Source organism: Coregonus clupeaformis, chromosome 29, assembly GCF_020615455.1.
Source record: "Coregonus clupeaformis isolate EN_2021a chromosome 29, ASM2061545v1, whole genome shotgun sequence".
NCBI classification, from domain to species: Eukaryota; Metazoa; Chordata; class Actinopteri; order Salmoniformes; family Salmonidae; genus Coregonus; species Coregonus clupeaformis.
In genome coordinates this window covers 58,850,729-58,871,492 of record NC_059220.1, presented here as the reverse complement: position 1 = coordinate 58,871,492, position 20,764 = coordinate 58,850,729, and the positions used below count along the sequence as shown (strand labels likewise).

Sequence of the window (20,764 nt, the reverse complement as noted above, 5' to 3'; positions counted from 1 at the left end):
ATGGTTCATTGAACAAGCATGGGAAACAGTGTTTAAACCCTTTACAATGAAGATCTGTGAAGTTATTTGGATTTTTACGAATTATCTTTGAAAGACAGGGTCCTGAAAAAGGGTCGTTTCTTTTTTTTGCTGAGTTTAGTAGCTAGGTTTCCATCCAATCAGTGACAGATTTTCATGCAAATATTCTCAAATCTGTGAATATACTAAAATCCGCATTAAGAAAATAGTGCGTTTCCACCAAACAGACTTGTTGCAGATAAAAGTCAGTACATGATGAGGTAGTGCACACAAAATGACGTTTTTCGCTCAAGTTTTAATGTACCGAATAAAATCAAAAGTTAAATGTCTTTCCATCACATTTTCAACTCTACGGATAGTTTTGTCACAAAAACTTGCGTTAAATAGCATATTTGTCTACTCTGGTTTTGGCAGATGGCTATAGCCAACAGTTTGCAGATACAGTTCGGGTAGGCTAGTCTGCATGATAAGATTATTATTGATAAGAGCGATAATATTTGTATTTGTCAAACGGCAGTCAAGCAACAATCATCATGTCACCAGAATAAGACCCTCGATATTTATTGGAAATGTGCATCAAGATAACCGTGCACTTTCACTACCCCGTGAAGTTAATCATAATTTATTTAATCTGTAGCCTAATAACCTGCATGGTTTCCCCTAGTCATTGTGGGAGGACTACACACCATATAATCGCGTGACTCCAAATTTACTTTGATATGATGGTTATTATATTAATATTTGCGCATAAAGGCGTTTCCACCACCATTTCTCACATAATTAATTTTACCGACACAAAAGATCCCACCATGTCAAACGAACAAATTATCTGTTGCCATTTATAAAATTGTACCGAAATTACTTGTTTCCACCACATCTGTCGTGATTTTTTAAAAAGTGTATGATTTTACTCGCATAAAAACTGTGGATGTAAACGTGGTTAGTGATGGAACAATTGTTTTCAATGCATGTGTATATCCTACACGCTAGAAGGCGCTGCAGCCTTGGCTGAACCTGGAGTCATATGGACACAGAGTTTCTAAACCCAGAGGCGCAACATCACAAAACTTCTGGGAACGCTTGCGGAACAGAACTAACAGACCTGGCCAGGGTCTGGGGTTTGAGAAGTCAATGAGAGAAGTGAAAATGTATTTATTAGTTGTTAATTTTCTCGAAATCTAAAGGCACAACCTAGATTCGAGCCAATGTCTTAAGTAGATTAACATGTTATTACTCCAACCTCGTGAAAGTGACAAACTGAAACTTTTACATTTCTGTCAAAAACATATTTACATCGAATAGTGCCTTTGATATGACTGCCTGCACATGCGCAGTTCGGGGCGAGACGACCATTAGACCCAATGACGTGTCTCTACGCATGAGCTTTGCTAGCCAACTTCGTCATGACGTCGCCTACAAACGTGATCGGGGATTTAATTGGAGAAGCAGTTTTAGCCTATCTTCATACTGTACTGTCTTTGATATGGCCATTCAACAAATTGATCTAGATTATATTCATTTCCGGGTGCGCCTTATATCGCAATCCGGTTCCCTGCGGTTCGGAATAAGGGCCGGGGCGTTTCTAAAAGAAAGCCTCAAAACCTGACCTCCAACAGGCTTTTCAAGGGATTTTGAAGTGGTCTTCCCTCCACTTTCATATGCTACACGCCCCGGCGAGGGTGCACTGCACCGGCGCTCAACGGTGGTGCAATTCTCTCTGCGTTAGCATACTAGCTAACAACATCGATTTCTACTCCACCCCCTCTCTAACCGCCTGTAGCTACTAGTCAATACCCCGTAGCTAGGGGTGAGCTGTAAAACCCAACTTTCCCATTCAATTCCTCCCCATCACCTCAAACCACACCGCTGGAAGATTGTTGACTTGGGAGGGCCATCGCAAGACTATTCTGGTAGGATCCCTGCTCCGGATTCGGGATTTAAGGCCCTCTAGGGGGGTGGGGGGTTTAACCCGCAATACTTTCATTCATAAACCCCCCAAAGCCTGGCATCTCGGTCAGTTTTAATACAATGATTAACCTTTTATTTTACGTAAATAGTATCCGTTCGTGAATTTACGTTTCTACCTCAACACTTCATTTTAATTGTCATCTCAGCCGTTTTAGCGTTCACTGGCTATATCTGACGGCCCCTCTCCTCCCCTTATCCATCATCAACCTTGGAGCCCCATTCGTTTTAGCTGCTTCTGACAATCAGCGGTAGCTGTTCGCAGCACACCGTGGTCATCTTTCGTGGGGAAGATATCAGATAATAGGAACCCCCGCCCCCTACTCGGACAGCGCGAGACCCCGGCTCCGACACGAAGACGGTGGTCTGTGTTGCCAGCAGAAGAGCTCTGTGGCAATCGAATCCTCCACACAGACTGTGCTCGCAATGCCCGGCCCGGCGGCCGGCAGTAAATCTCGGGTGTACGCCGATGTCAACACTTTGAAGAGCAGGGAATATTGGGACTATGAAGCCCACGTGCCTAGTTGGAGGTGAGATGTTTTAATATCTTGGTCTGGAATTTCTAAACATCATAATGCACTATTTAGTAGTTTATTGGCAAATGCTTTATCAACCGTATGATAAAACTGTTTATGTCAATAAATGTGTATTCTATTGATATATTAGATATCATCATAATAATAAAGGAGTATGAATAAGGCGTCTTTTGAAAACTATTTCAATCTTTATTTGGAGAATATTATGTATTTTGGAGACCTAAAGTTTTGTCGGGAACGTGCATGGTTATGTGAGTCTGCGCGTAGCATGTTCAGATTGTCCTGCACTCTTGATTGGGATGGGAAAATCATCAATCTGCAAGATCGAGCAGCCCTAGCTGGCAGTTGACGCTGACAGGGCAGCACCGAATGACGCTTGTGAATTTTACTACTGTAGCATACTTCCTATTTATTTTCTACTTTCCTATATTTTCCTTTTCGATATTTCCACATAAGCACCAACATGTGAAGTTCATAGGAGCATATCAAATTGGTTGTCAAATGAAAGCTAAGTCTATATTTTGGGGAAATGAAGGCATAGATACATTTTTCAATCTTAAAAATTAGGCATAAGTAAAGGCTTTGATTTCTGGATAAACAGATGGAAAAGGGGTCTTAGAAAACATCTACTAGAAAAAGTCTTAAAAGGTATCAGAAATGCATCAAAACACAATGTTGACATAAAGACCCCTGCCAACTAATATCAACACTTTATTTTTAGAGAAATGTTTTACCTTCTGTATATTTAAGAAATATTGCCTTGTAATTCCGTTACCAAAAACTCATATCTTTTAAGATATTTTCTAATTTCTCTCCCTCATAAGGAGGGAGGATAATGAAAGTTCAAGTAAAATAAAATTGTATTTGTCACATGCGCCGAATACAACAGTTGTAGACCTTACTGTGAAATGCTTACTTACAAGCCCTTAACCAACAATGTAGTTTTAAGAAAATACAGTTAAGAAAATATTTACTAAATAAACTCAAGTTTAAAAAAAGTTACGCAATAAAATAACAATAATGAGGCTATATACAGGGGGTACTGGTACCGAGTCAATGTGCAGGGGTACAGGTTAGTCGAGATAATTTCTACATGTAGGTAGGAGTAAAGTGACTATGCATAGATAATAAACAGCGAGTGACAGCAGTGTAAAAACAAAGGGGGGGGGTTCAATGCAAATAGTCCGGGTGGCCATTAGATTAATTGTTCAGCAGTCTTATGACTTGGGGGTTGAAGCTGTTAAGGAAAATTTTGGACCTAGACTTGGCACTCTGGTACCGCTTGCCGTGCGGTAGCAGAGAGAACAGTCTATGACTTGGGTGACTGGAGTCTTTGACCATTTTTGTGGCCTTCCTCTGGCACCGCCTAGTATATAGCTCCTGGATGGCAGGAAGCTTGGCCCCAGTGATGTACTGGGCTGTACTCACTACCCTCTGTAGCGCCTTACGGTCGGATGCCGAGCAGTTGCCATACCAGGTGCTGATGCAACCGGTCAGGATCCTCTCGATGGTGCAGCTGTATAACCTTTTGAGGATCTGGGGCCCTCTTCACAACTTTCTTGGTGTGTTTGGACCATGATAGTTTGTTGGTGATTTGGACACCAAGGAACTTGAAACTCTCGACCCGCTCCATTACAGCCCGTCGATGTGAATTGGGGCGTGTTCGGTCCTCCTTTTCCTGTAGTCCACGATCATCTCCATTGTCTTGCTCACGTTGAGGGAGAGGTTGTTGTCCTGGCACCACACTGCCAGGTCTCTGACCTCCTCCCTATAGGCTGTCTCATCGTTGTCGGTGATCAGGCCAACCACCGTTGTGTCATCAGCAAACTTAATGATGGTGTTGGAGTCGTGCTTGGCCACACAGTCGTGGGTGAACAGGGAGTACAGGTGGGGACTAAGCACGCACCCCTGAGGGGCCCCCGTGTTGAGGATCAGCGTGGCAGATGTGTTGTTGCCTACCCTTACCACCTTGGGGCGGCCTGTCAGGAAGTCCAGGATCCAGTTGCAGGTGTTTAGTCCCAGGGTCCTTAGCTTATTGATGAGCTTTTGAGCACTATGGTGTTGAACGCTGAACTGTAGTCAATGAACAGCATTCTCACATAGGTGTTCCTTTTGTCCAGGTGGGAAAGGGCAGTGTGGAGTGCGATTGAGATTGTGTCGTCTGTGGATCTGTTGGGGCGGTATGTGAATTGGAGTGGGTCTAGGGTTTCCGGGATGATGGTGTTGATATGAGCCATGACCAGCCTTTCAAAGCACTTCATGGCTACCAACGTGAGTACTACGGGGCGGTAGTCATTTAGGCAGGTTACCTTCGTTTTCTTGGGCACTTGAAACATGTAGGTATTATAGACTCGGTCAGGGAGATTTTGAAAATGTCAGTGAAGACACTTGCCAGTTGGTCCGCGCATGCTTTGAGTACACGTCCTGGTAATCCGCCTTGTGAATGTTGACCTGTTTAAAGGTCTTGCTCACATCGGCTATGGAGAGCGTGATCACACAGTCATCCGGAACAGCTGGTGCTCTCATGCATGTTTCAGTGTTGCTTGCCTCGAAGCTAGCATAAAAGGTATTTAGCCCGTCTGGTAGGCTCACGTCACTGGGCAGCTCGCGGCTGGGTTTCCCTTTGTAGTCCATAATAGTTTGCAAGCCCTGCCACATCCGACGAGCATCAGAGATGGTGTAGTAGGATTCAATCTTAGTCCTGTATTGACGCTTTGCCTGTTTGATGATTCGTCTCAGGGCATAGCGGGATGTCTTATAAGCGTCCGGATTAGTGTCCCGCTCCTTGAAAGCGGCAGCTCTAGCCTTTAGCTCGGCGCGGATGTTGCCTGTAATTCATGGCTTCTGGTTGGGGTATGTACGTACGGTCACTGTGGGGACGACGTCATCGATGCACTTATTGATGAAGCCGGTGACTGAGGTGGTATACTCCTCAATGCCATTGGATGAATTCTGGAACATATTCCAGTCTGTGCTAGAAAAACAGTCCTGTTGCTTAGCATCCGCCTCATCTGACCACTTACTTATTGAGCGAGTCACTGGTGCTTCCTGCTTTAGTTTTAGCCTGTAGGAATCAGGAGGATAGAATTATGGTCAGATTTGCCAAATGAAGGGAGACCTTTTGTATGCATCTCTGTGTGTGGAGTTAAGGTGGTCTAGAGTTTTTTTCCCCTCTGGTTGCACATGTGACATGCTGGTAGAAAAGAGGTAAAACAGATTTAAGTTTGCCTGCATTAAAGTCCCGGCCACTATGAGCGCCGCTTCTGGATGAGCATTTTCTTGTTTGCTTATGGCCTTATACAGCTCGTTGAGTGTGGTCTTAGTGCCAGCGACGGTTTGTGGTGGTAAATAGACGGCTATGAAATATAGATGAAAACTCTCTTGGTAGATAGTGTGGTCTACAGCTTATCATGAGATACTCTACCTCAGGTGAGCAATACCTCGAGACTACCTTAATATTAGACATCGCGCACCATCTGTTATTGACGAATAGACACACACCCCCACCCCTAGTCTTACCAGACATAGGTGTTCTGTCCTGCCGATGCACGGAAAACCCAGCCAACTGTATATTATCTGTGTCGTCGTTCAGCCACGACTCGGTGAAACATAAGATATTACAGTTTTTAATGTCCCGTTGATAGGATAGTCTCGAATGGAGCTCATCCAGTTTATTCTTCAGTGATTGCACATTGGATAATAGAATGGATGGTAGAGGCGGGTTACCCACTCCCTGACAAATTCTCACACAGCACCCTGATCTCTGCCTCCTGTATTTCCTTATTTTCTTCATGAGAATGACGGGGATTTGGGCCTTGTCTGGGAGCAAAATTATATCCTTCACGTCCGACTCATAAAATAAAAAATCTTTGTCCAGTTCAAGGTGAGTAATCGCTGTTCTGATATCCAGAAGCTCTTTTCGGTCATAAGAGACGGTAGCATCAACATTATGTACAAAATAAGTTACAAACAATGCAAAAAAAACACACAAAATAGCACAATTGGTTAGGAGCCTGTAAAATGGCAGCCATCCCCTCCGGCGCCATTCCGTAACAAGTAATAGTATACCTACCAATTAGTTATATTGAATTTACTGATATTCATTTTGTTTATGAATTATTAAGTGATTAAAACTCGTAATTCCGTTACCAAATTGGTAACAGAATTACTGCAACTGAATTGGCTACAATGGGAAATCATAATAGTCACAAACCACCGTTTGGTCACCTGCTACTGGCCTCCCTTCCACTGGCATATTGTTATGTTCAGCTCATAACAGTTTTCTTTGTCTTTCTGTCTGGTGGTCAAACCAAGAGTGTTAAAACAGTCTGGACAACCTCTCCCTCTGCCTCTCTCTCTCTCTCTCTTTCTAACTCTCCAGTTAATGTTACTTCTCCCAGCTCTTACTGACACCTACCCATGAGTAGGGCTGTTGCAGTGATCGTATTACCGCCACACTGGCGGTCACGAGTCATGAAGGCAGTCAAATTCCACGTGACCGTTTAATCACGGTAATTAGGCTTCTCCAAGCTCTGATGCTACTGATGGTCATTCGTAGCCTACCAAACTTGCTAACAGCCTGGTACTCGGCACTCTATTGTCCCTCTAATCACTCTGACATCAATGCAAATGTTTCGAAAATCGAATCAAACACTTCATGAGAGCCCATGAGCTCATGTTGCGCAACATTTCAATTGGCTATGCAATTGCGTGAGAAAACAGAGTGATGGCCTCTACTACAAAGAGGAGGATCAGCTTTCTATAGGCTAGGCCTACTATATTTATTTCTCAACTTTCCTAATATTAAGCACTTTACTTATATTTACAACAGGAGTATAGCCTACCTGGCCGGCATGAAAATATACCATGGGGAAAAGCGTCCTCCATTCGCTATTTAAATGCATAGATTACATGTATTTTTCCCGCTGGCCCTGTTTCGATACAGGTGCATGATAATGGCCCATTCTAAATCAAAACAAATTTCACATATATTATTTAGTATATGTAAAGACAACATTAAATTAAGAATAGTCTGATGGGTGACAATATTAGCCTATCACTTGTGAATGATATATTATCACTTGTGAATGATGCCCAGCATAAGAAACAAAGCCTTTTTTTTGCGACTTTTTCTAATCATAGTCGCACACCTCATGTAGCCTAGCCCATCGGCCTGTATGTTTTAATAAGGTTTGTATCACAACTAAAGTGGCCAAATAACTTCTTAAAATTAAGCACATTGATCTGCTTTACAAGGGGTGTAGAGCCTAACTGGCATACATAAGCAGCGCGCGAGTTTCAAGTTTGGGGAAGATCATTTTCACCATAGAAATGCACCTTTATAATAAAAGCATTACATGCATAATTGCATTTGCGGTCACTTTTGATAATGGTGTTTTCCCGTTAATGGAACATTTGCGTTTAAAGCCTACTACCATGTACGCGTTGCTGCGTTTATAATGTGAAGAAATAGCTGAATAGTTTATCAACATTTTAAGCTAAACATTCTGATCTGTTGCATCAGCCACATTGTGTAAAAATGTTTTTTTTATGCTAGCGGTTGTATTAATTTGGGATCTATCGCATCCCACAACTTTCCCAGACTATGTTTGGAATATTTATTTCTCGCACAGAATAGAATAGGTCGACCTTTGTACTATGGGGGATAGTAGATTTTCATAGGCTAGTGCTTTTGCTGTTCATTAGGCCTACTTATCTTGTTGGCTGACAAAAAGTATATGTGGATAGTTCTTCCAATATCTTCAATATGCACCTCGGAATTGGATAAGGACACGCGCAGTTGCATCCCCGATGTCTGTCTTCACTTGTAGCCTGTGAGAAAGACCCGATCACGTGATGGAGCGCGCAGCACTCTGGGAGAAGGGCACAACGGCATGTTTTTTTTTAGGGTGTGTTACGGCCACACAAAGGGGATGCTGCCGGGAAATTCTAGGCATTATCAAGTGCTTGTCAAATTGTGAATGAGTGACTGATGTAGTGTGTACAGCCTGCACAAAAAACAAAGCAGAGCTCATGCCTTTCAAGCGACTATTTTCAAATCATCATTAGAGTTGCATCATGCAGCCTTACAATGTATTAAATATCAAAACAGATAGGCCAGCGTTTGTAGAACAACTAAAGTTACATTAATAACTCTAAATTAAGCATATAGGAATACTTATTTATTTGTTAACCGCTCAACACAGAATTGCCGCATGTGCGCACTCCCTCAAATCGTTTAGAGAAAATGTCCTTTATTTTATTCAGCTTATTCAATTGTATTCTTCATACTATAAAATAATGCCACGGAATTCTAAGCAAATCTTGTCTGCTAAATGAACTAGTGTAGGCCACAGCCATTTGGCATAGCCAGATCAGGACCTAACATAAGGACAACTCAGAGTATGCTATTCTGTTCGTCTGAAATAGACTACAGTTTCTTCATATTATGCTTCTTTAGACCTGTCTAACTCAGTCCGGCGTTCAACTTACTCTTGAAAGTTGTAATTGTAGAATGCTCATGGTGCAAGTTCGAAATTGGGTAGTGCATCATCAGTTTTCCTCTTGTCATGTCAGTCATTTCATACCTTGGAGAGCTATTTATAACTTGTCAGAAATGTCCAGATCAACTAGCCCATGTCAGCTAACGTTTTTAGCTAGGTTTTTTTGCCCATAGATTTTGTTGGGCTTTAAAACTGCAACATTTTCTCTGCACCACATGACAAAATGTGTAGAATTGCAGAAAATAAGCTTGAAACCTGCAACAACAAGAGGGTTGTGAACAGTGCTTGTGCCCATAGAAATAGACGTGGTGTGCGTGCAGGGGGGGGAGGGGCGCGGGATGTTCCCCAATGCTGGAAGGAGGGCCTGAGTGAGTAGAGCACAGTACAGTGAGTAGAGCACAGTAGATTACAGTCCAATACAGGACAGTGGTACAGTACAATACAGTGAAACATGAGGAGAATGACATTCATATAAATAATGATGCATTTCCGTGTAGTACAGATCATGGACCCATGATGTAATTCCGTTCTAGTTCAATAACCAAAATGGCTGACATCCCATTATTTCTGCAGACATCTTTGAGTTAGGGCTGGGCGATATATCAAATTAATTCAAATGCCTGTATCGCAAGAATCAACGTTATTATTATTTTAGTCATTTTTTTTTTTTATGACCGTTTATGCCGTTTGTCCTCATGTTGTCTTTTTGGCTGTGCTGTGTGCAATGACTTTGGGCCAGGGATCATCAACTAGATTCAGCCGCGGGACCATTTTCTTTCTTGAGCGGATGGTCAGGGGGCCAAAACATGATTACAAATCATTTGTAGACTGCAAATTGACCGCAAGAAGCCCAAACATATATAATATTTGACTAAAGCATAATACTTTCAAACCTTGCTTAAATTTGTATACAATAACATACATCTCTTTATTATGCGTGGGAATTCTATGGAACAGATTTCCAAATTGAAAATCACGTAGAGCTAATTTGCTGGTGTTTTTACAGTCTTTTATGTCTAACAATAAAAAGTCCAAACAGAAATAATATTTGACTAAAACCTAATTTCTAACCTTGCTTGCATTTGTGTAGGATCACATACACTGAGTGTACAAAACATTAGGAAAGCCTTCCTAATGTTGAGTTGCAACCCCCCCTTTTGCCTTAACTCGTTGCGCATGGACCCTACAAGGTGTCGAAAGCATTCCACTGGCCCATGTTGACTCCAATGCTTCCCACGGCTGTGTCAAGTTGGCTGGATTTCCTTTGGGTGGTGGACCATTCCTGATACACACAGGAAACGTTTGAACGTGAAAAACCTAGCAGTGTTGCAGTTCTTGACACAAACTCTCTAGACCTGTCTAATACCGTGAGAATACTTTGGAACAGATTTCCAAAATTAAAATAACTTGCAGCTGATTTACAATAAAAACAAATATATATTTTTGAATGACTACCCCATCTCTGTACTGCACACATACAGTGAGGGGGAAAAAAGTATTTGATCCCCTGCTGATTTTGTACATTTGCCCACTGACAAAGAAATTATCAGTCTATAATTTTAATGGTAGGTTTATTTGAACAGTGAGAGACATAAATAACAACAAAATCCAGAAAAACACATGTCAAAAATGTTATAAATAGATTTGCATTTTAATGAGGGAAATAAGTATTTGACCCACTCTCAATCAGAAGGATTTCTGGCTCTTTTATACAGGTAGCGAGCTGAGATTAGGAGCACACTCTTAAAGGGAGTGCTCCTAATCTCAGTTTGTTACCTGTATAAAACACACATGTCCACAGAAGCAATCAATCAATCAGATTCCAAACTCTCCACCATGGCCAAGACCAAAGTGCTCTCCAAGGATATCAGGGACAAGATTGTAGACCTACACAAGGCTGGAATGGGCTACAAGACCATCGCCAAGCAGCTTGGTGAGAAGGTGACAACAGTTGGTGCGATAATTCGCAAATGGAAGAAACACAAAATAACTGTCAATCTCCCTCAGCCTGGGGCTCCATGCAAGATCTCACCTCGTGGAGTTGCAATGATCATGAGAACAGTGAGGAATCAGCCCAGACCTACACGGGAGGATCTTGTCAATGATCTCAAGGCAGCTGGGACCATAGTCACCAAGAAAACAATTGGTAACACACTACGCCGTGAAGGACTGAAATCCTGCAGCGCCCGCAAGGTCCCCCTGCTCAAGAAAGCACATATACAGGGCCGTCTGAAGTTTGCCAATGAACATCTGAATGATTCAGAGGAGAACTGGGTGAAAGTGTTGTGGTCAGATGAGACCAAAATCGAGCTCTTTGGCATCAACCCAACTTGCCGTGTTTGGAGGAGGAAGAATGCTGCCTATGACCCCAAGAACACCATCCCCACCGTCAAACATGGAGGTGGAAACATTATGCTTTGGGGGTGTTTTTCTGCTAAGGGGACAGGACAACTTCACCGCATCAAAGGGACGATGGACGGGGCCATGTACCGTCAAATCTTGGGTGAGAACCTCCTTCCCTCAGCCAGGGCATTGAAAATGGGTTGTGGATGGGTATTCCAGCATAACAATGACCCAAAACACACAGACAAGGCAACAAAGGAGTGGCTCGAGAAGAAGCACATTAAGGTCCTGGAGTGGCCTAGCCAGTCTCCAGACCTTAATCCCATAGACAATCTGTGGAGGGAGCTGAAGGTTTGAGGTGCCAAACGTCAGCCTCGAAACCTTAATGACTTGGAGAAGATCTGCAAAGAGGAGTGGAACAAAATCCCTCCTGAGATGTGTGCAAACCTGGTGGCCAACTACAAGAAAACGTCTGACCTCTGTGATTGCCAACAAGGGTTTTGCCACCAAGTACTAAATCATGTTTTGCAGAGGGGTCAAATACTTATTTCCCTCATTAAAATGCAAATCAATTTATAACATTTTTGACATGCGTTTTTCTGGATTTTTTTGTTCAAATAAACCTACCATTAAAATTATAGACTGATAATTTCTTTGTCAGTGGGCAAACGTACAAAATCAGCAGGGGATCAAATACTTTTTTCCCCTCACTGTACATACAATTATTGATTACACCTTGGGTAGTGTATCAATACGCCCAGTCACTACAATGATACAGGCGTCCTTCCTAACTCGGTTGCCGGAGAGGAAGGAAACCGCAGTAATACTGCAAAAAATGTGGCAAAAAATTCAACTTTTTGTCCTGAATACAAAGTGTTATGTTTGGGGAAAATCCAATACAACACATTACTGAGTACCACTCTCCATATTTTCAAGTATAGTGGTGGCTGCATCATGTTATGGGTATGCTAGTAATCGTTAAAGACGGGAGATTTTCAGGATAAAAAGGAAATGGAATGGAGCTAAGCACAGGCAAAATCCTAGAGGAAAACCTGGTTTAGTCTGCTTTCCACCAGACACTGGGAGATCTGCTAAATGACTAAAATGTAATTGTAAATGTAGATCAATTCACCTTTTAGCAGGACAATAACCTAAAATACAAGGCCAAATCTACACTGGATTTGCTTACCAAGAATACCGTGACTGTTCCTGAGTGGCCGAGTTACAGTTTTGACTTAAATCTACTTGAAAATCTATGGCAAGACCTGAAAATGGTTGTCTAGCAATGATCAACAACCAATTTGATAGAGCGTGAATAATTGTTTAAAAGAATAATGGGCAAATGTTGCACAATCCAGGTGTGGAAAGGTCTTAGAGACTTACCCAAAAAGACGCAGAGCTGTAATCGCTTCTGTAAAGTATTCACTCAGGGGTGTGAATACTTATGTAAATGTTATGTACAGTGCATTCGGAAAGTATTCAGACTCCTGGACTTTTTCTACATTTTGTTACGTTACAGCCTTATTCTAAAATTGATTAAATCTTTTTTTCTTCTCATCAATCTATACACAATACCCCATAATGACAAAGTGAAAACAGGTTTTTTGAAATGTTTGCAAATGTATAAAAAAATAAAAAATAGAAATACCTTATTTACATAAGTATTCAGACCCTTTGCTATGAAACTCGAAATTGAGCTCAGGTGCATCCTGTTTCCATTGATCATCCTTGAGATGTTTCTATAACTTGATTGGAGTCCACCTTTGGTAAATTCAATTGATTGGACATGATTTGGAAAGGCACACACCTGTCTATATAACGTCACAGTTGACAGTGCATGTCAGAGCAAAAACCAAGCCATGAGATCGTAGTAATTGTCCGTAGAGCTCTGAGACAGGATTGTGTCGAGGCACAGATCTGGGGAAGGGTACCAAAAAAATTAGGCAGCATTGAAGGTCCCCAAGAACAGTGGCCTCCATCATTCTTAAATTAAAGACGTTTGGAACCACCAAGACTCTTCCTAGAGCTGGCCACCCGGCCAAACTGAGCAATCGGGGGAGAAGGGCCTTGGTTACGGAAATGACCAAGAACCCGATGGTCACTCTGACAGAGCTCTAGAGCTATATTAGTTTTGTATTTTTAATAAATTAGCAAACATTTCTAAGAACCTGTTTTTTCTTTGTCGTTATGGGATACTGTGTGTAGATTGATGAAGGGAAAAAAACTATTTAATCAATAATAAGGCTGTAACATAACAAAATGTGGAAAAAGTCAAGGGGTCTGAATACTTTCCGAATGCACTGTACCTGTATTTCATTTTCAATCATTTTGCAAAAAAATATTTTAACATGTTTTCACTTTGACATTATGGGGTGTTGTGTACATGGGTGAGGGGAAAACATCGATTTAATCCATTTTGATTTCAGGCTGTAACACAACAAAATGTGGAATAAGTCAAGGAGTATGAATACTTTCTGAAGGCACTGTATCTGTTCCCCTATGCTCCATTTCTCCTCTAGTAACCAGGAAGACTACCAGTTGGTGCGGAAGCTCGGCAGGGGGAAGTACAGTGAGGTCTTTGAGGCCATCAACATCAACAACAATGAGAAGGTGGTGGTCAAGATCCTCAAGGTAAGTTGTTCAAGGGCTGCTTTGTTTGTCTGTATGGCCCAGTAGAGGTGGATTTGTGGTCTGTTTTCTATAAACACATAGTCTAAGTAAGAATCAACCAGGAAAACCTATAAGTAGAAGTATCTAGGTAAGGTGGACACCTGGATGATGCTGTCACCATTACAGTTAGGCTATACGTTGTTATAAATGAAGTCACATCCTGAATGGTCAAACGTTTAGGCTACATCCTGGTCTGATTGGGTGTCTCTGTTATTATGACCCTGATTAGCCTGTCAAGAAAAAGAAAATCAAGCGCGAAATCAAGATTCTGGAGAATCTGCGAGGGGGAACCAACATCATCCGATTGGTGGACACAGTGAAAGACCCTGTGGTATGTCTTACAGCTCTGCTTTCTTCTAGCCATGGGCTAGTTCTTAGTCACCTGAGTACCTGGCCACTTCCTTACCCCTTCAAAGATCAGATTTGTTTACATTGTGAATCCATTTCGTGAATGTTCCTATACATGTAATGGCTGTTGATATAATGGCTGTTGAATTAACATTCTTACACTTTATAATATCAGCACAATTTCCTTTACAGATTGTGAACGTGTTTGATATTATTTTAGTGAGGTTCACTAGACTGTTTGAAAGTTCTGCAAAATAGTCATCTTACTCACAGATTAAGTGGTAGGCTAACTAAATTAACTGACTAATGATCTAAAAGCAGGTGAAACAGGACTGTCTTTCTTACATTTTGGCAGGGTTATTTTGAGAATATTTTTTATGAATGCAAGGGAGATGGATACCCAACAGATACAATTACCTGATCAAATGATCAAATGTATGCTGCTGCCTACAATCAAATAAATGGGAATTATGATCATGGGAATTAATGAGGCTAATATTAACATGGCTTTATCTTTAATTACAAAACACATGATTGCAATAGCAGCCGGGAACAAAATTGAGATGTGATTCTTTCATGTTGATGTGCTTCTGCTGTGTGTGATGGGTGTTAAGCCACTGCACAATGATGTGTGCTCTACCTTTTCCTCCCAGTAAATATGGCTCATTGACTGATGTCATTTTTAATGTTTGATTTATCAATGAGATTGGAATATTTCCAAGTTTTTCTGATTTCCCCCCCCCCCTCTATTTGTTCTCTCTCTCTCTCTCTCTCTCTCTCTCTCTCTCTCTCTCTCTCTCTCTCTCATATCTCTCTCTCTCTCTCATATCTCTCTCTCATCTCTCTCTCTCTCTCTCTCTCTCTCTCTCTCTCTCTCTCTCTCTCTCTTTCTCATATATATCTCTCTCTCTCTCTCTCTCTCTCTCTCATATCTCTCTGCAGTCCCGAACGCCTGCTCTTGTCTTTGAATGCATCAATAACACAGATTTTAAGGTAGATTAATGTCCCTCTAGGCATGGGGTTTTACTGGTTTGGGATGGTGTAATGACTGGGAAACTTGGTCATGTTACCCAATAAGGCTTATATAGCTTATTAGTTTCAAATACCATGTTGGTAGCCATGACTTAGCATAGCATTGTCCAGAGAATTTTGCACCCAATGTGTTTCTGTATGTTACTGTCTGTTTGGTTGGTTGGTTGAAAGTGTTTTGTTAAACAGTGTTTCATCATGGATGCATGCATCACATACTTGCTTTCTGAAAATTAAATCTAAAACTTTTCCTCTCTCCCCAGGAGCTCTACCAGAAGTTAACAGATTTTGATATACGTTTTTACATGTATGAACTACTAAAGGTGAGCCTTGCAGTTTTACCCCCTGTGTGTTTTCACATGTACTCCCAGTCCTACCTTTTTACCTTCCTAACTGTGGGATTAGTTTGTGGTGTCTAGTCATTATTTCGCTGTCTCTGACATGATTTGGGTCTTTGTGCTTTCAGGCTCTGGACTACTGCCACAGTATGGGTATTATGCACCGTGACGTCAAGCCCCACAATGTGATGATTGACCACCAGATGAGGAAGGTAGGGGGAGCTCTTAACCTTTTTCAACCTTAATTGTGTAGAAACTTGGTAAGATCTAGGAGTCCAAATGTATTGGTCACATACACGTGGTTAGCAGATGTTGTTATGTGTCTGGTACAAAAGTTATTCGGCTCTGCTCAAGCTGTTTGAAAAGTCTACAAAGCTTACATAAATTTGTCCGATTTGTCTGAAGTGACTTCAATTATTTCTTCACCAATATTGAATGGAAGTTGAACTCTTTTAGTCTTTGTCAAATACAAGATTCTCATTGCCACCAGATGGCATCAGGACACATACAGGATTGCAATACTGAATTATTTTTTAGTAGCAGCAGCAATTTCCCTTGTGTGCCACATTTTCTATGTGGTTTCTATTCTAACACTATGTGGTTTGTGTTTTTGTGTTGCAGCTACGCCTGATAGACTGGGGCCTTGCAGAATTCTACCATCCTGCACAGGAATACAATGTCAGAGTAGCATCTCGCTACTTTAAGGGACCTGAGTTACTGGTGGATTACCAGGTAAATCCCCAGCACATGCAAGCAAAAACACACACACCGACACACGGTCATCCTGTAAATTAAAAGTGCTCCAGTGATGTTATTGTGTTCCAATTTAATTGTAATTGGTAGCTGTTTGTATATGGATGTATAACCGTAACTGAAGCGTTCTGTGGTTTCCTGTCAGATGTATGACTATAGTTTGGACATGTGGAGTCTGGGCTGCATGCTGGCCAGTATGATCTTCCAGAAAGAGCCCTTCTTCCATGGCCAGGATAATTATGATCAGGTATCCAATTAATTTACCACTGAACTGACATTCCCTTTCTATTGTCACTACCAAACATCCTTTAGTCTCACTACAACCCATCTTATTCCACCCAATATAACTCCTAACTTGTCTAATCTAGACCTGTCTCATAGTATGATAACACTGACTGCTACAATCTATTAGAGCAGATAACACATTCACTACCTGATGATAACAGGTACTTACCAAATGAGCTTGTATATGAACAAATACTCCCTAAGACAAACAGAGACACTTATGTGAAATTGTCACTGTTCTGATTTCAGCTGGTCCGAATTGCCAAAGTCCTGGGGACAGATGAGCTTTTTGGTTACCTGCGCAAATACCACATTGAACTGGACCCACGCTTCAAGGACCTTCTTGGCCAGTGAGTACCAACAGGGAGTGTCATTGAGACATTTACAGTGCTTTCAGAAAGTATTCATACCCCTTGACATATTCCACATTTTGTTGTATTACAGCCTGAATTCAAAATGGACTAAATATTATTTTTTTCTCACCCATCTACACACAATACCCCATAATGACAAAGTGAAAACATGTTTTTAGAAATGTTAGGAAATGTATATGTAAATACATAAATATTTAATTTACATAAGTGTTCCCACCTTTGACTCCATTCATGTTACGATTACAGCTGTGAGTCTTTCTGGGGAAGCCTCTAAGCTTTGCACACCTATTGTACAATATTTGCACTTTAAAAAATATATATATATTCTTCAAGATCTGTGAAGTTGGTTGTTGATAATTTTCAAGTCTTGCATAGATTTTCAAGCCAATTTTTTTGATCAGAACTGTAACTAGGCCACTCAGGAACATTCAATGTCGTCTTGGTAAGCAACTCCAGTGTATATTTGGCCTTGTGTTTTAGGTTATTGTCCTGTTGAAAGGTTAATTTGTCTCCCAGGAAAGCAGACGGAACCAGATTTTCCTCTAGGACTTTGCCTGTGCTTAGCTATATTCCATTTGTTTTATTTTTTATTTTTTACTGCCTAGTCCTTGCCGATGACAAGCATACCCATAACATGATGCAGCCACCACCATGCTTGAAAATATGAAGAGTGGTACCCAGTGATGTGTTGTGTTGGATTTGCCCCAAACATAATCCCCCAAAATTGTAAAGTGGTTATCCCACTGGCTATAGGGTGAACGCACCTATTGGTGAGTCGCTCTGGATAAGTGCGTCTGCTAAATGACGTAAATGTGCCCTTGAGCAAGGCACTTAACCCTAATTGCTCCTGTAAGTCGCTCTGGATAAGAGCGTCTGCTAAATGACTAAAATGTAAATGTAAATGTAATATTCAGAACATAAAGTTCATTTCTTTGCCACATTTTTTGCAGGTTTACTTTAGTGCCTTATTGCAAACAGGATGCATGTTTTGGAATATTTGTATTATGTACAGGTTTCCTTTTCACTCTGTCATTTAGGTTAGTATTGTGGAGGAACTACAATGTTGTTGATCCATCCTCAGTTTTCTCCTATCACAGCCATTAAACTCTGTAACTGTTTTAAAGTCACCATTGGCCTCATGGTGAAATCCCTGAGCGGTTTCCTTCCTCTCTGGCAACTGAGTTAGGAAGGACGCCTGTATCTTTGTAGTGACTGGGTGTATTGATACACCATCCAAAGTGTAATGAATAACTTCACCATGCTCAAAGGGATATTCAATGTGTGCTTATTTTTTTTACCCATCTACCAATAGATGCCCTTCTTTGCGAGGCATTGGAAAACCTACATGGTCTTTGGGGTTGAATCTGTGTTTGAAATTCACTGCTTGACTGAGGGACCTTACAGATAATTGTATGTGTGGGGTACAGAGATGAGGTAGTCATTCAAAAATCATGTTTAACACTATTATTGCACACAGTGAGTCCATGCAACTTTTTATGTGACTTGTTAAGCTCATTTTTACTCCTGAACTTATTTAGGCTTGCCATAACAAAGGGGTTGAATACTTATTCAATCAAGACATTTCAGCTTTTCATTTTTAATTAATTTGTAAAAATGTCTTAACATTAATTTAACAACAAAATGTAGAAAAAGTCAAGTTGTGTGAATAATTTCTGAAGGCACTGTATTTACCTTAACTGAGTGTAGACTATAGAGGTTAGAGATGGGTCAGTTCCACACAAGTACCAATACTACCCTAGATGAATCACTATAGATTTAGACCATCTTTATTTAAAACCTGTCAGACAGTGGCCCTCTGGATCCAGAAAAGGAAACATTCTTTCCCAGGTGATAATACTGTTGTATTGAAGTGACAGCCTGGGGTAAGTTAGCTCTCTGTCTCCCCCCTCAGGCAGACACGGAAACGCTGGGAGCAGTTTGTCCAGACAGAGAACCAGCACCTGGTGAGCCCTGAGGCTCTGGACCTGCTGGATAAGCTGCTGCGCTACGACCACCAGCAGAGACTGACGGCCACAGAGGCCATGGAGCACCCCTACTTCTGTGAGTAGCTCAAAATGAACACTCCTGCTGACTACCTCTGTTGTGGAGTGCCAGTTATTATGGCATTGAGGAAAGGGGATATGATCTTTAACATGATGACTCTTCTACACAGATCCTGTGCTGAAGGAACAGTCTCTCTCAAATGCGGATGGCAATATGGTGTCCAGTGGATCCACTACAGCTCGATGAAAGCAGGTGAGTGAGAGAAACACAAACACTGGTCTATTGTAAATATTGACATTCTTTTGGTCTGAGCAAAATTTAGCTCAGTGTCAGGTGTTCAAGCAGGTTCAGTGAAGTTGTTCCATTGTTCTAAATTGTTCCATTGTTCTCAATTATTCTATTGCTCTGGGTTAACGCTGCTATTTAAAAAATTTCAATAAAATCACTTTTATAATTCTTAAAATAAATAAGCATCAACAGTATCATTTCTGTTCCCTTTTTGTCTTTCAGAAGAACATTTGTTACCTCAACTTTTTACCCCTTTGTGGCAGAAACCTCTTCAAGTGTACAGTGACAATGGATCAAAGCACCGCCGACCAGTAACACACTCAAAGATGTTCATTCGGGCGCACACACATACATGAACACACACATACTCACACCCTCCTCTGTGTCAGTGTATGGTTGGCTTGCCCAGTGAAGCAGCCAGACCAATGAGCTTGATGCCTGATGTCTCACTGCTGCCCCTGCCCTCCCTTCCTCTTATCAATAGGTAAACAGAAAATTTTCAAAGACTAGAAAAAAAGGATCCTTTCCTGTCATTATCCCCCCCTTTGGCCCCCCTCCCTCGTTAAACTAAGCATGGAGAATGAAAAGGAGCGTGAGCCTGCCCCCTGCCCTCCCTCCCCCTCGGTCTGTCGGTCTGTCTGTCTGTCTGTCTGTCTGTGTTCAGTATTCAGCCCCTAGGCAGACCTGAGCTCAGCCTCCACACACTGTAGTACTGAAGTGGCATGGTGGACCTTTTCTCTGCTCTAGGTAGAATGATGATAATAATATTAATGAAAATAAATGATTTTTATTTAGATTGATGTGTTTGTGTGATCATTTTTCAAATGTATTTGCCATGAGCAGTAGATCACCTGCTGGGTGTTTGTTATGGTGTCTTACATTTCTTATCTTACTTGTTGTTCAGACAGTCTTACAGTAATTAATCAGAGAGACAACCACAAACAACACCAGTATCTGGTGGTCAATGAACAGTGGGTCATCAATGCCATTAATCGCTGAGGAAGGTGACAGTCTTGTCTTGACACCATGTTTCCAGCACAACCCTTAATGGGCTTGGCTCCAAAACACACTCACCATAGATCCAGAGATAATGTTTTGACAGACCATCCACTGTGAACCATCATTGCTCATTCATTGAGTGAGAAATCTGTTCAGCTTTCTGCAATTATCTGTTGAATGATTGCCCTCATGAAACCAGATCAGATGATACCCGGCGATGTTGTGCAGCATTTATGCAACGTGATACCTGAAGACTTCTCAGCCAAATGAGTGGCTGGTTCTCACCTTGCCATCTCTCTCACGACAGTACT

General features: G+C 41.4%; 1 protein-coding gene across 2 annotated transcripts; it reads left to right on the top strand.

Annotated features, from left to right (window-relative positions):
• Positions 1-1,530: 1,530 nt before the first annotated feature.
• Positions 1,531-20,250, top strand: LOC121576731 (casein kinase II subunit alpha'). 2 transcript variants are annotated; one of them, XM_041890124.2, is made up of 12 exons: positions 1,531-2,513; positions 13,885-13,996; positions 14,265-14,366; positions 15,326-15,376; positions 15,676-15,735; positions 15,879-15,962; positions 16,372-16,482; positions 16,649-16,750; positions 17,038-17,138; positions 19,075-19,223; positions 19,336-19,418; positions 19,677-20,250. In XM_041890124.2, exons 1-11 carry the CDS (start codon positions 2,410-2,412, stop codon positions 19,410-19,412), a joined length of 1,053 nt encoding a protein of 350 aa, XP_041746058.1. In that variant the 5' UTR covers positions 1,531-2,409; the 3' UTR covers positions 19,413-19,418; positions 19,677-20,250. The 2 variants fall into 2 exon arrangements, with proteins under 2 accessions (XP_041746058.1, XP_041746059.1); XM_041890125.2 differs by lacking the exon at positions 15,326-15,376.
• Positions 20,251-20,764: the final 514 nt, after the last annotated feature.

Excerpts from the sequence above, each read along its gene's own strand:
- LOC121576731 (XM_041890124.2), top strand. The coding sequence starts at position 2,410 with ATGCCCGGCCCGGCGGCCGGCAGTAAATCTCGGGTGTACGCCGATGTC. Across the intron at positions 13,997-14,264 it reads TGGTGGTCAAGATCCTCAAG|CCTGTCAAGAAAAAGAAAAT; the intron begins GTAAGTTGTTCA and ends GACCCTGATTAG. Across the intron at positions 16,751-17,037 it reads GCCAGGATAATTATGATCAG|CTGGTCCGAATTGCCAAAGT; the intron begins GTATCCAATTAA and ends TTCTGATTTCAG.